Here is a 15,600-nt window from a genome sequence, read left to right as displayed (position 1 = left end):
TACCCTGTTGTCAGTGTTTACAGTACCTGGCAGAAGTCTTCGGGGTAATTTACAGCATTTAATTAGGATTTTCGTTTAATAATAATTAATCATAAATTAACACTTGAACAAATGCAATTTCCAATTTATTTTCATTAATAGTCAGGTTACTTGAATTTGTAGTTGGTAATTTGTAATGATCCAGTAGGAAGAATTATGACTCATATCAATAGAAATAACGTGAGTTCATGAAAAGAAAAACTACTTCCTAGTCACACAAACATCTTCAAGTATTGCAACTCCTTTCTCTTCTATATTTCTCCAACTTATTTCAATAATTTTGTGTTTAATATCTGTAAAGCTTCATAAAGTATTAAAGTATCACTTTGTTGAATTTTCGAATTTTTAATGAATCTTTCCAACTGCCTGATTGAGAATATTGTGGCTAAGTAAGAACAAAACACAATAACAATTGATATTAACTTTATTTTTAACAAACTAAATATCAACAATAAATTATTATCATACAATAAATTATTTTATAAATAATAACAAAATTTTCATGTCACAAAAATAAGTTAGCAGAAGGCAATTATACATTCATTCAGCACTTAAAATATTCATAAAAATATTCCATACATTTTGATCATATATACTCTTGATAATAAAGATAAAAATAATTAAACAAACAAGACAGAAACTATGATATTATTATTTTCAGAACAAACTCTGTAATAGAAATAGAGAAGACTTTCTGTTTCAATTTTCCTGTTCATGTTATTCATATTAGTTTACAAAAAAATATTGTAAACATATTTGGTGGCTAAGTTATGTGTAGGCCTACCGGTTCCTTATTTCTAAGTCAAAGATAACTGATTCGTTGAACTAGACAATTTCAAATTTAAATAACTCTTGTTTGATGTTAAAGCACTAATACATGTTCTAGACTATGTAGTGTTGTTCCAGGTACAATGTAACACAGAGTTTTGTTCCATGGACAGTCTACAAAGTAAACTACGGTATCTACTGTTTCTATTTTATATTAAAGGAAAAGTGATTTTATTGAAGTGAATATCTGTTCTCACAAATCCGCTCTGTGTTACAAGTTATTTAAGGCAATATAAATATCTTGAAATCTCTGATATTCTATTGGTATTATAGCTTCTTCAGTTTGTTCAAAAAATCATGGCCTGGTAATAATTTAAAGGTTTACAATAGATACTAGAGATTTTATGATAATATGCTCAATATTATGCATTCAAGTGAATATTTGTTCTCACAAATCCGCTCTGTCATAAAAGTTATTAAGAGCAATATAAATATCTTAACATCTGTGATATTCTATTGGTATCATTGCTTCTTAAATTTGTCCAAAAAAATCATGGCCTGGTAATAATTTAAAGGTTTACAATAAATACTAGAGATTTTATGATAATATGCTCAATATAATGCGTTTCAATGATTGAAAGCCTTGATAAGAGATTGAATGGCTAGGATGTATTTTGATTAAAATCATTTCATCATATTAGGCTCGGTTGCACAAAAACCTGTTAAATTTTAACCGCGTGATTAAATGAGACACAAGAAACAATAAGATAGGCCTGTCTTATTAAAAAAAACAACATTTTTTCTGATCGCTTCTTGTAGCATTTGATCATTATTAAAATTTAACAGGCATTTGTGCAACATGGCCATGATATTTAGGTACCAAGCTTGTTAATATATAAGCTTGATACTATCTTGGTACCGGGCTAGGCGTTGGTTAATATAAACCTAAAATGTGTACATATGATGTTTTTACATAAATAAAATGTTTTTACATTTTACATATGATGTTTTCACATAAATAAAATGTAAATCTGTCTTACAAGTTATTAAGAGCAATATAAATATATTGAAATCTCTGATATTCTATTGGTATTTTAGCTTCTTCAGTTTGTTCGAAAAAATTATGGCATATGGTGATAATTTAAAGGTTTACAATAAATACTAGAGATTTTATGATAATATGCTCAATATTATTCATTCAAGTGAATATTTGTTCTCACAAATCTGCTCTGTGTTACAAGTTATTTATAGCAGAATAAATATCGTAACATCTCTGATATTCTATTGGTGTCATAGCTTCTTTAATTTGTCCGAAAAAAATCATGGCCTGGTAATAATTTAAAGGTTAAATTTAAACTGTGTACATAATTATGATGTTTTTACATAAATAAAATGTTTTTACATTTTACATATGATGTTTTCACATAAATAAAATGTTTTTACATTTTACATATGATGTTTTTACATAAATAAAATGTTTTTACATTTTACATATGATGTTTTTACATAAATAAAATGTTTTTACATTTTACATAATTATGATGTTTTTACATAAATAAAATGTTTTTACATTTTACATTTATGATGTTTTTAAATAAATAGAATGTTTTAACATTTTACATATGATGTTTTTCACTTTGGCATCCAAATGAGGTTAGTCGGGAGGTACGGAACAAATATTATGTTCTTGTTGCAGCACTTTTGCCAGCATATGCAGAATATGCCATTGAGTTAGCAACTAGATTTCCCTCCTGGTTTGATTGTACCCTGTAGACTTTATCAGCCGGCGCGATTTCTGGTTGGTATTGTTCCTGGTGACTGTAAGCTGAAGGGTACAGTTGGAAATTCTGATTACTTCCGTATGCTGTGTTACCATATGCTGAATTACCATATGCTGAGCTACCGTATCCATATCCACTGCTTGCCCAGTCTGTAGGAAGTTTAACAACTTTCTGTTCATGGTGATGTTGGTTATACTGCATCAGGAATCGTCCGATATTAATGATGGCGTTCAGAAGTGAAAAACCAAAGCTTTTCAACTGGAAGATTCCATTCACAAACATGAAGATGATGCTGAAGAAAGCCTTGACCATCATCATCCCCATGTACATGCTGTGCATTATTTTGTCATCTTTTTTACCACGACCTGAAACATTCAAATGAGAAGACAATTTTATTTTAACCCTCTGTGACATCTTACACAATATATTTTGATAGGAAATGGAAGGAAGAATTGAGGGAAAATATTTTTTCCTACAGTTACCTTGGAAAGTGACCATTTCTGCACTGATTACAGGCCTCAAAGAATCACTTTTCCGCACTAGTGCGCAAAGTGAGTACTTTGCGTACTCCAGATTTGCAGCATGACAACGCAAAATAGTTAGTAGGTTAATGGAGCACCAGTGCAGCAAAATCAAAATTAAGTTGGTAACACTCATAGTGAGGCCCATGTTATAATGGCAGTGGAGAACAGCATTGCCTTGCCATTATGTGCCTTCATTATAGTCATTTCAATGCTTACATAAGATAAACCCCCTTCAAGCAGTCAGATAAATTTTCAATTGAATTACTAATCATTATAATTCAATCATTATTATTCAATTTTAAATAAATCAAGGTTTTTATTAATAATAAAATTACACAGAAAAACATTTTATGGATTTCAGGGAATTTTACCCATAATTACCCACTTTTCATATTCAATGGTAACTGTAGGAAAAATTTAATGTGAAATACGTGCGCAAAGTTCGTTTGCTGCACTCAAGAAACCATTCCGCCCTCGCCTACGGCTCGGGCGTAAATGTTTCTTTCGGTGCAGCAAACTGTCACTTTGCGCACTAGTTGCACAAATAACTATTTCCTACAGTTACCTTGGAAAGTGACCATTTCTGCACTTATTGCAAGCCGCAAAGAATCACTTTTCCGCTCTAGTGCGCAAAGTATTACTTTTTGTATTATCTTGCAGCCATCCCAATCAGCTGTTGACATTGTTGGCGTGTATTTTGAATGCGAATTTGTTCTATCTATATTTTTTTCTGATTTTCAAATAAATAAAAATGAGAACTCATTAAATTATACATTTGGAATATTATACCAATTATTCATTATTTCAAATAATATTTTTTTCATCCATAAATTGATTGGTAGAAAAATGATTTAGAAATTAAGATTTACTCAAAGTTATTCAAATTTTCAAATTAATTGGATTAATCCAATTTTTAATTTGAATAAATGATGAATTATTAATTTTCAATTGGATTATCAAGTTTAATATAAATTAAAGTTGTTATTAATAGCAAAATTATACAGACAAACATTTGATGGATTTCAACCATTATTTTACCCATAATCAACCACTTCTCATACTCAATGGTAACTGTAGGAAAAATGTAATGTGAAATACATGCGCAAAGTTCCACTGCTTCACTCAAGAAACCATTCCGCCCTCGCCTACGGCTCGTGCGTAAACGTTTCTTTCGGTGCAGCAAACTGTCACTTTGCGCACTAGATGCACAAATAACTATTGAAGCCTACACCACAATATACATTAACAATAACAGGTAGGAAATGAAATAAAGCTCAATTGATGGAAAATATTTTTGGAATTAGATATAAATCCAATTTTCCCCCCTGAACATAGACAAATCATCCAAACAGGGAGTATATTATTTATATTATTGTTACACTATTATTTTGTAAATATTTTTTTGAGGAATAAATTTGAATTTGAAAAAATCATTTACACTATAGTCCACGTTATAATAACAGTGTTTGATTGGCAATGGTATTGCCATCCTTGTCTATCATTCAACAAAGCAGATAGCACTATCTCTTTCTCGCTTTGCTCTGTTGCCAGATCGTCTTTTAACAATGTAGAATTAATAACTAATCAACAAAATATTTCATCTTAATGATGAAAATTCATTATGAAATTGTTGAGAAATATAATTTCTTGCTTAATAAAATATAGTTCATTATTTTAAACGAGAATGAACACTTAATATTACATCAATAAACCTGTATCAGCTACCGTCTATAGAAGGCATTGGCAAGACAGAGGATCGGCAGCGTTGTTCCATATTTCTCCACTGCCATTATAACGTGGACCTGACTATAGTCTTACATCCTACACAACACACATTAACAATAACAGGTGGGGAACGAAAGGCTGAATTGATAGAAAATATTTAATAGATAAAAATAATATAATTATACTAGACACAATAAAGGTTTTGTGGAATTTCTTCTCCATATAAAGGTAAAATGAAATATAAATTGTCATCAGTCACACATAAATAATAATTTTATGGAGCTGACAACACCTTTTTCATATCTCACCTTAAAAAAATTGAAAAATAGATGAAACCTTTCATATTCCATTTCACCTTTAAAATCTGGATTTGAAATTGTTTGTTCTATTTTGATTTGTGATTTTAAGATTAATTATTTGGTGTATAAATTGAAATGAACATAACCTACATAATATTTGGAAAATTTAAGCCATTATTTATAAATTGAAAAAGTTTTGGGCAATAGCATGTTTTTTCTTCTCTGATTATTGCATATAGTTTGCTATATCCAATAAATAAATAAAATAGAAAGGATGTTGTCAGTTTCAAGGTAATTATAATTACGTGAAACATACGCCTACATATTCTTCATCCCACCTCAATACTGTATAAATATTTTTATTAATTAGACTAAGACACTGTCAATATTGTAGAAGCGTTCCATAATTATTGAATAAAAACACACATATGTTGTCAAATTCTACACTGTTTTATTTGGTACAGGATCATGGTTTCGTGACCACACCGGTCACATTTTCAAGCTGACTTTCATGAATGAAAACTGTGGAGAATTTGACAACATAAGTGTGTTTTTATTCAAATATTTTCATTATTGAATTCCTTCTCACTATGATAAATGCATTACATTTCCCAATTCATTTGATATTTTTATAATAGGTATACTTTCATTTCATTGAGTGAGAAGCTCTACAAAATTTCTGATAAGTCAGAGATGACATGACTTATTAATTTTTATGAATTAATCATATCTCATTCATCATTGCCAATGAGATGGATGTTTCTACTAGAACAAAAATTTTTCTTCAAGATCTCAATAATTTCTAATGTTTTCGCCTCACCTATTGTACTCATGTCAGCATAAATTGAACCTTCATCAAATAATTATTATTTATAATATTATGAATAAGGATATCATTTCGTTATTATTTCTAATTGAATAAATTAACAATACCTTAGTTCTTGTGTATGTATTTCAGTTGAGTGCAGTAGTATATATTTATTTTTTGTAAATCTTTTTTGTACTTTGTTTTCGACAAATAAATAAATTTAATTCAATTCAATTTCAAGTGTTGATGAGTTTTTAGAATACAATTTTCTTGAAAATGTTACTTATAAATCATGTGAGTTACATATCTGTTGTTCCAAAACTAGCTACTGTTTTGATACATAAAAATAGAAATCGAAGTAGGTACCTTTTTCAACTTTATTTTATTTTTCACAACAATTTTCTACTTATAAAATCATTTCCAAGAGAGTGAGTAAAATAAGTTTAAGATCATGTGTTTGATAATTAATATGAATTATTTTCTAGAACTGCAAATTAAATCAAAATACTCAATGTTTGGATATCCTTATGAATAACAATACTTCTTAAAATGTATAAATGCAGGGCTACTTTATTGTATTTATAAAATAGAATTATAGTTCCCTTTGAAATTAATAAAATAATAGAATAAGAATAGAAATTATAACATTATTTTATTATATAATTATTATTTTTGTATTCTTATTTTATAATTTTACTAATTTCAAAAGGTATTATGATTCTATTTTATGAATAACAATAAAGTTTTTTGATAAAATTTGAAGTTATAGAAAATAAATCATATGAATATACAAACACATAAACATGAAATTAGTGATAGTATTTATTCAATTTTATTTATTTCACTCACTTGAAAATGAAATTATACGTCAAAACTTTCTGTGAGAAATAAAATACAGTTGAAAACAGGGTACTTTTATTTTTAATTTTTATGTAAGTACGAGTGTATTTAATATGTAATATTTTTATGTAGCCCTTACCAAGAAAGTGACAAATTTTATGGTATATGTTTTGAAATGTTATCCTAAAGGTGCGTACAGATTTACGCGCCGCGAACATGAGCAATTCACCTTTAATCAGCTGATGCCAAGCTTTTTATATCTGTATCTTACCGTTTCTGTAAAAATACAGATATAATCAGCTGATTAAAAGTGAATTGCTCATGTTCGCGGTGCGTATATCTGTACGCACCTTTAGGTAGCTTTTGACTATGTGTTATGATTATTTCCTGGTCTATTCCATAAGAGGATCAGAATTTGAGTATTGATAGACCCATTTCTAGTATTTTTTCATGAAGCACTTATCAGAGTCACACTGTAAATGTGATGAGGTGCTACTTAAAATCGAAACCACATACATTGATGAATGGAATGTAGAGAGACTCAGTTATAAATTAAAACAAAACTCTATAGTAAGGTCCATGTTATAATGGCAGTGGAGAAGGATAGGAGAAAAACGTTGCCGATCCTCTGTCTTGTCAATGCCTTCTATAGACGGTAGCTGATACAGGTTTATTGATATACTCATTGTATTAACATGTACTCAGTTTATTAACTGTTCATTCTCATTTGAAATAAACAATATTATCAGGCAAGTTCAATAATTTCATAATGAATTTTCATAATTAAGATGAAATATTTTGTTAATCAATTATTAATTCTACAACAGAGCAAAGCGAGAAAGAGATAGCGCTATCCGCTAAGTTGTATGATAGACAAGGATAGCAATGCAATTGCTAATCAAACACTGTCATTATAACGTGGACCTCCCTATAGTAATAAATCAATGTGAATACCTTGAACATCAAATGCTCTGTTTTGTCCTGTTGAATTATTTGAAGCTCTCCATTGATTATCGGTGTGGTGTGATTTTCCTGAACTGAATGGGTTGATCTCCTGAGTTGCTTCATGGCTGAGCGAGATGGTCATCCAGAACAACATGAGCAGTCCTAAAACCCAGGTCTTCATCTTTAGAGTCTATATTCTGGATCTGTAAAAGAATAAGTTACTCATTTACGTTTTTGATACAAGTTGGGCTCGAGAATGAAATATTCATTCATCACTAATGTATTATATTATGTTTTTAGTAATAGTATATTTCGCACCTAGAGCAGAAAATGAGATTTTTCCGGCTCGAAATCGGTTTTCAAGTCCGAGGCCGTAGGACGAGGACTAGAAAAGACTGAGAGCCGGAAAAACATTTTTGCCCGTGGTGCGAACGCTATTTTTCGCCACACACAAAAATAAACAATATATAAAATGAGAATAGTTGTTTACTAAGCACTTCCGAAAGCAGAAGTGGAAGGTCATAGCTCTAGCAAATCTGAGGTAATCTGAATATAAGGAAATTGTCCAAGTATTTTTATTTCTTATTCTGATTTGTCTAAATAACCTAAAAGATGATGTTCAATTATGTGGGAGGTTGAGTTTATACTTTTTTATTCTTTCAAATGACAATAAGATGATATTATTATAAATGTTTTAATTATTGAATAATGAACACAAATAATGAAAAGTTTTTTGATCAGCTGTTTTTTGATCACCTTTCTTAGTTCCATGTTAGCGGCTGGAAAGGGTACTCGGGCCTAGGCCGGAAAGAAACCTGTTCTGACGTCAGACGAGAGTCGTCTGCAAACAATGTCTTTCAGATCTACGTAGGGACTGGAAAACAGCTGCTTTCTGTGCAGTGTGGCGAAAATTCAATTGCCTATCGATTGGTACCAGATTTTTCAAGATTGGACCAATATTAAACTGAGATATGGCAGCTTGAGTGATGACCACTGAAAGTTTGTTGCAGTGCGAACCAAGGCATGCTGATAGAGTCGCCTCAATGATGCAACAATCTCTATTTGCATTGAATGTTAATAGTAAGCGATTTTATCTCATTTCAAACAATAAAATAACGTTATATAACTGTCTAAAGGTGGGTCACCAACCACTAAAGCTGCCATATCTCAGTTAATATTGGTCCAATCTCAAAAGATCTGGTACCAATCGATAGGCAATTAAATTTACTAAAAAACGTATTCTTGTAAAGTTTTTGTTTAATTTAAGCTAGAATTGAACTGTTCATTAACCAAAGTGTTAGATTGCAGTCAAATTACAATAAAAAAAAAGTTTTTGTAAAACCAACGGTTTCTGAGTTATTTAAGAAACAACATTTTAAATGGCCGCCATTTTTTTTAATATTTGAAAGATTATCATAATTTTTTCCTAGCTTTGTTCAGTTGTTATAAATGATCGTGCAAAGTTTCAATTTCGTATGTTTAACCATTATTTAGAAAAAAATAATAAGTGATAAAAGCAAAATGGCTGTTGTGTGGCTAACTGAAGACTTCCGGACAATTTAAATATGATGTTTAGATATATGTTTTTTACCCAGGAACAATGCCCTAGACTATTGGTAGGGAGGTCGTAAACATTCTGTAGAACTATTTTAGTTGAACTATCATAGAACTATTATAGCCTTTAAGTTGTCACAATAGTGCCGTGTTTGGACTCATTTTGAAAGGTATAATATTTAGAATTCAGTAGAGTACAAATTAGAAGAGTTAGTAGAGTTAGAATTTAGTAGAGTACAAATTGAGTTGAGTTGACAGCTGAAAAAATGTATTTTTTTTTAGCACAAGGCGATTCATAGAAGAATCATTAGCGGGCAGGTATGCCGACCGTCCCTTTACTCACACACACAAACGCGGACTGCGCTTGTGTGTGTGAGTAATAGGAGGTTCGGCCTAATCCTTCAGATCTCACGCCTGTTTGGACAGACTATAGATGATAGCTTAACCTTCCGGCAGTCGCGCTGTTGTAAAAAGTACAACAGTGTCAGTTTTTTGGCTGCACAAAACTATTTAATGAGGTGGTGTCAGTGAATGAGTCACCTATGCATTCCAAAACTTTCCCCACATCACTCCACTGATTTGCAGTATCAACCGAGCAATGGTTCAGTCTTTAGGTGCCATTTAGACGCGACAGTGCATAAGTCGCACTGTGCATTAAGATAGGGAAAGACTGTATACGGGGACTGTAAACGAACCAATAACACAGAATTGATGGCTTTGCTTGATGTACCTTATTGGGCTATGAAATGGTAATCATCCAAATGTTCATAGGCGTAAAATAATTCAAGAAGATGGAAAAAGTAAATATACAATTAATTAATATATTTGGCAGTAAACAGAGTACATAATACTTGGAAAATTGGATGTTGTACAAAATACAACACGCGACTGCTCGTGTGACTGAGTAGGGCGCGACTACCGGAAGGTTAAATCTACTGTCAAGGATATAAAATTGTCAAATAGTAAAAAATCATATACAACAATAAAGACAAGAAACCAAATAAAATGGTGATCGCAAAATCAACACAGCCTCGGTTGGGCTTTATGGGTTGCTTGAGTTCGAGAAACTACTCACTCTTTATCGCACTATCTTACTCACTCTCTCTCTCTCTCTGTCTGTCACACACACACTCTCTATCTCTCTCTCTTTTCCCTCATACCTCCCAGAACTCACTCACTCTTTCTCCTCCTTTTACCCCCGCTTATCCTCCACCTTCTCCATCCTTATCTCAGTACATCTATTTCTCTCAACAAAAACAACTGGACAAAGTTCACAACTTATTTCGGCATAAAGGAGTATTCTAGTTGCCTGTAGAAGAAAAGCGTAGGTCAAGCAAAGAAGTAGCCGCACATCTTTACACGTCTTCATTAGAGCACATTAGACCTTTGTAATTTGCATACAAAAACTGACTCTCTAGTAGAAGTAGCATGAACAATTATGGGAGCTATTACATACTTTATGTGTATCTTTTTGAGACCACAAAACTTGCAAATCAGTGAAAAATTGTCCATTTTTAAAAGTAATATTCAAAGCTTAAATTTCCTGTCCCTCTCACTTTCTATCCTCGGACGGATTTAATCCATCAATGCAAAAAATCCTATTATAATATAAAGCGAGCAATTTCTGTATATGTCCAACGGATCTCGAAACGGCTCTAACGATTTTCACGAAATTTGGGACATAGTAGGCTTATGATATAAAAATTCGATTGGACTAGGTCTCATCCCGGTCTCTCTTTACCCGGTCGTGTGTTAATGGGAAGGATATTTTATATCCTCCTAAAAGAATCAACAATTATTTGTTGAAACACCGCTGATTTATGAAGTTACATCACATTATTATATTATCGTTATTCTAATTGCATTCTATATTTTATTCTCATTGATTAATTATTTATACTTTGTGAAATTTGTTGAATAACTAGCATTATCGTCATTTAATGTAAATTAGTGTATAATCCAGTGAATATTGTAACATACATAAATAAAAAAAATCTAATCTAATCTCTGGGAAAACTTGCTGAAGGACATGAAAAAGGATAATAATTATTCATTCTTGGAAAAACAGATGATAATTTCGTCGTCTATTGATAACAGAAGATGTGAGTGCCTGTGTGGGAGAGAGACAGAATTGTGTTCAGCTGTTCAACTATTTTTTGCAATCAGCTTATCTCACGATAAATATTAATCTAGAAATGTTTATCGACTTGATCAAAATAATCTGATTTGTTGACATTACATGGTATATCATTCTAAATTAGAGTAGGCCTATATAATAATTTTCAAAGTTAATCATTATTTTACAGTTTCAAGTGATTAGTGAGTGTTTTTTCGTTATTGAATTTGGTTTGTGAACAATCTAGATTAGAACTTTTCTGTTTTCAAAGGTTTGGACTGAAAATTGGACCTGAAAAATATGGATCATAACCTACTTTTTGGACTATTTATAGTGTAGAAATAAAAATTCGGGGAAGAAACAGTTTTGGGCTGTGCCTGTTAGTCCTTCCCCAATCATTTTAAAGAATTGTGTTCTGTTTATCAATAAATAGATAACGAGTGAAGCTCGGTGCCCCGATATTATAATTTTAAAAAAGAAAATTAATTGTTGTATTTTTTCAATTAATAAAGGTAATTATTTATTTATTCTATTTGAAGCGTTCTTTACTTTTCATTTTTTTTCTATTTTTCACAAGTTCAATCCAGGGAATGAAGCGTATGAGGTGAGGAATTATACAATGAATGTCAGGCACAATAGGAATTGAACTAATATTGACTGCTGAAGATAGATGATGCCTTGAATGCATATTGATGATGAACATGAATGCCTTGAATGCATATTGATGCTGAACATGAATGCCTTGATTTCTACACTTCAAACATTACAAATGTTTAGAAAGAATAAGGCCCGGATGTACAACAGCCGGTGCCGGTTAAATTTTAACCGTGATTAATTTCACGAGAACCAATCAGAGAAGGTGTTTTTGAAAAGACGGCTTCTCTGATTGGTTCTCGTGGAATTAATCACGGTTAAAATTTAACCGGCTGTTGTGCAACCGGCACTTAGTCTCTCAAACTACCCTTGAGAAAATATATGGTCTCCACACCATCTTCGAAAAAATTAACTCAAACCTGCAAGGTAGGGTCTAGGCAACCCTCAATACATGACCCCTATTCATGGTCTACAACTGATTCAACATATTATGGCCTATTCAATAAATTCTATATAGACTATTAGTTCTGTGAACAGTGGACCTCGCGCAGATATGAACCACAACCTCCTCTGATGCTGTCCATCAGAGTAGATCTATCCTGTCGTGTCATATCGGCGAGATATCGGTGTGAAAACGGCTAGAGGCTGATAGGGTTGGCGTATCGACACTGCTTGAATCATCTGCTGTGAACAACTAATATCACCAAAAGTGAATTTCCTACAATACATACTGGCAACAGGTCAGCCCGAGTTGAAAGCATAGAAAGGTCGGGAGAAAATACTATGATCATTTGAGTCAATTGCTTGCAATTATTAAACCACTTGACAGCTGATTTATCATGAACTGACCGAGCGAAGTGAGGTCTAATTGGATGTGAGTAGGCGTCACTATAGGGTTAGCCGGCATAAAGTTTTCAGGATCATTAAATATAAAGGGGGTTTTTATATTAATAAAGAAAAAAAATAATATTATAATTATAAACCCAAAGATATCTTTTCAAGTCGATTGTTTTGCATTTCTCTTTATGATTAAATGTTTAAATGATTATATGTTGCGCATTTACGGCGAAACGCAGGAATAGATTTTCATGAAATTTGACAGATATGTTCCTTTTTTAATTGCGCATCGACGTATATACAAGGTTTTTGGAAATTTTGAATTTCAAGGATAATATAAAAGGGAAATGAGCCTCCTTCATACGCCAATATTAGAGTAAAAATCAGACTATAGAATTATTCATCATAAATCAGCTGACAAGTGATTACACAGATGTGTGGAGAAGCCAGTCTATTGCTGTATTTCCATAAGGTCTACAGTTTCAATCAGGTATTCAAGATATTCAGTTTCAAGGTTTTTGGAAATTTTGAATTTCAAGGATAATATAAAAGGAAAATGAGCCTCCTTCATACGCCAATATTAGAGTGAAAATCAGACTAGACTTATTTATCATAAATCAGCTGTCGAGTGGATTATAAATTGCATGCCATGACGCATGCAATTCAATGTAACTTGGAGAAAAATCAGCTGCTGTGTGGACTATTAATTGCATGCCTTATTGAATGCAATTTTTATGCACTATTAAATTAACTATTGATTGCATGCAGTAACGCATGCAATTAATAACTAAAATAACATAGTATTGTCTCTCGACCTTTCTCTGCTTTCAACTCGGGCTGACTTGTTGCCAGCATGTCTTGAAGGAGATTAGCTTTTGATGTTTGCATTTTTGATACACCAACCCCAACAGCCATTAGCCGTTTTCACACCGATATCTCGCCGACAAGACATACAGACAGGATTCACTCTGATGGACAGTATAAGAGGAGGTTGTGGTTTATAATTGCGCGAGGTCTACTGTTCACAGAACTACTAGTTCTTGAGTCTGATTTTTACAGTAATATTGGAGTATAAATGAAACTTCATTTTTTATATTATCCTTAAAATGCAAAATTTCAAAAAACCTTACATGTAGGCCTACATCGACGCGCAATTCAAAAAGGAACATTCATGTTAGTAAAATTAGTAGAATTGATGGTGATGTGAAATCTCTCCATAATAAGAAAACAAGGATATTGTCAAATTCCACTAAACAATTTTTAGTGAAATTTGACAATATCCTTGTTTTCTTATTCATGTTAGTTTTCATGAAAATCTATTGCCGCGTTTCAAAATTTAAAATTATCATGGTTACACTCCAGAAGGATTTGTGCCTCTAACAAATCATTGCTCACGTTTACAAACATTGTAAACTTTGCATAGGCAAATTTCTAGCGATGATGCTAAACACAAGCAAATGTTTTATCATTTATGGTTTAAACTGTTATTGCTATCACTAGCTCCAGTATAATAATCAACATTCTCTCAAGAGAATGGAGCCCTAGGGTACAATACTTTCAACGGTATCTATTCACCAATGAGCCTCCCCTTCAGGGTAAATATGGAGCCCAACTATAATAAACGATAGAAATGGAAACTATAAACTGTAACCGTTCAAATTAAATCTATAAACTTTCCCGAATCATATGCCATCATAACAGATTAGAGAGTTAACTTTCAGTTTTACTGAGAGCGGACGTTATTTTTTCAATAACCGCTACTTGATTCCATTACGGTATTGATACTGAATTGGGCTGTATATGGTTTCAGAAAGTGTCTCCTCATTTTTTGTTACCAATCATTCAATTTTATTAGTGTTCCCGAAAATACTGGATCAGGTTTTTCTTTACATTCTACCATAAAAGTAATAAATTTGGGAGAGGTAGGTATGCATCAATGAAAACGGGACCTTCTTGTGGTTAGATTATACAGATATGATAGGAAAGACAGTGAGAAACGCTCTCTGTTGGGTTTACGCTTCAATTGAACTTGTGCTGACACACGTTCTTTAAAACATGAACAGTCTGAATATTGAAGACTACCTCAAAAATAACTGCACGTATCTATAAGCGAAATCTCATTCGTCAACTAAGTAGGGCAAAAACGTTGACAGGTTGTTAAGTAATGTTAACCGGAGTTAAGTTCATTGAATCGTACTTTCGATCTCGAAACAACAACCGCTTGTCAGATTAACCGACTGTTCTCCGGAAATATACAAATCAAAACTTTGATTCAGCTTATCAAAGCTGTTGGCTTATTTAGCTTCATCATAACTTCTATTTTATTGCTTTGTCTATAAAGCGATATAAATCAATATTGATTTATAAGTGTTTTGAAGACTTCTTCAATCTTGAAGACTTTATTAAGGATAAAATAACAAGAACCAAATTGAGATTAATAAAATCGTGGGTAAAACAAAACTATTGTTTCAAAATTGAGAATTGAGTAGGCTGAATCACCAATTGTGGCAATATTAATTGTGTAAAAATTATTAAAACTCGACAATTTTTATATTATTTTTCTGTGCATCTATATTTTGTTTATCAAGTACTTGATTATTGATAAAATTCAACATCCATAGATTATCATCCATCAACAGAATTGTATCAATTGTACTGCTGTTATTAGATTAAAAAAATGTATTTTCTTATTTTGAGAACTCATGGCTGGAGCTCAAGGCTTCTTTCATCACGCCAAAAACTATTGCAATTTAATGATTATTGTCATTTG

The 15,600-nt window shown here is 31.9% G+C and overlaps 1 protein-coding gene across 2 annotated transcripts in view; it reads right to left on the bottom strand.

Moving 5' to 3' along the window:
* Positions 1-762: 762 nt before the first annotated feature.
* Positions 763-15,600, bottom strand: part of LOC111052176 — a 47,039-nt gene continuing 32,201 nt past the window's right edge. For both annotated transcript variants that reach the window (XM_039442904.1, XM_039442905.1), the window contains exons 2-3: positions 7,739-7,932; positions 763-2,953 (exon numbers count right to left, since the gene is read on the bottom strand). In XM_039442904.1, coding sequence (XP_039298838.1) covers positions 2,487-2,953; positions 7,739-7,910 — 639 coding nt within the window. In that variant the 5' untranslated portion in view covers positions 7,911-7,932 and the 3' untranslated portion in view covers positions 763-2,486. The remainder of the gene's footprint in view (positions 2,954-7,738; positions 7,933-15,600) is intronic.

The sequence above is a fragment of the Nilaparvata lugens genome, chromosome X (genome assembly GCF_014356525.2).
Source record: "Nilaparvata lugens isolate BPH chromosome X, ASM1435652v1, whole genome shotgun sequence".
NCBI lineage: Eukaryota > Metazoa > Arthropoda > Insecta > Hemiptera > Delphacidae > Nilaparvata > Nilaparvata lugens.
This window is presented reverse-complemented; position numbering and strand designations above follow the sequence as displayed.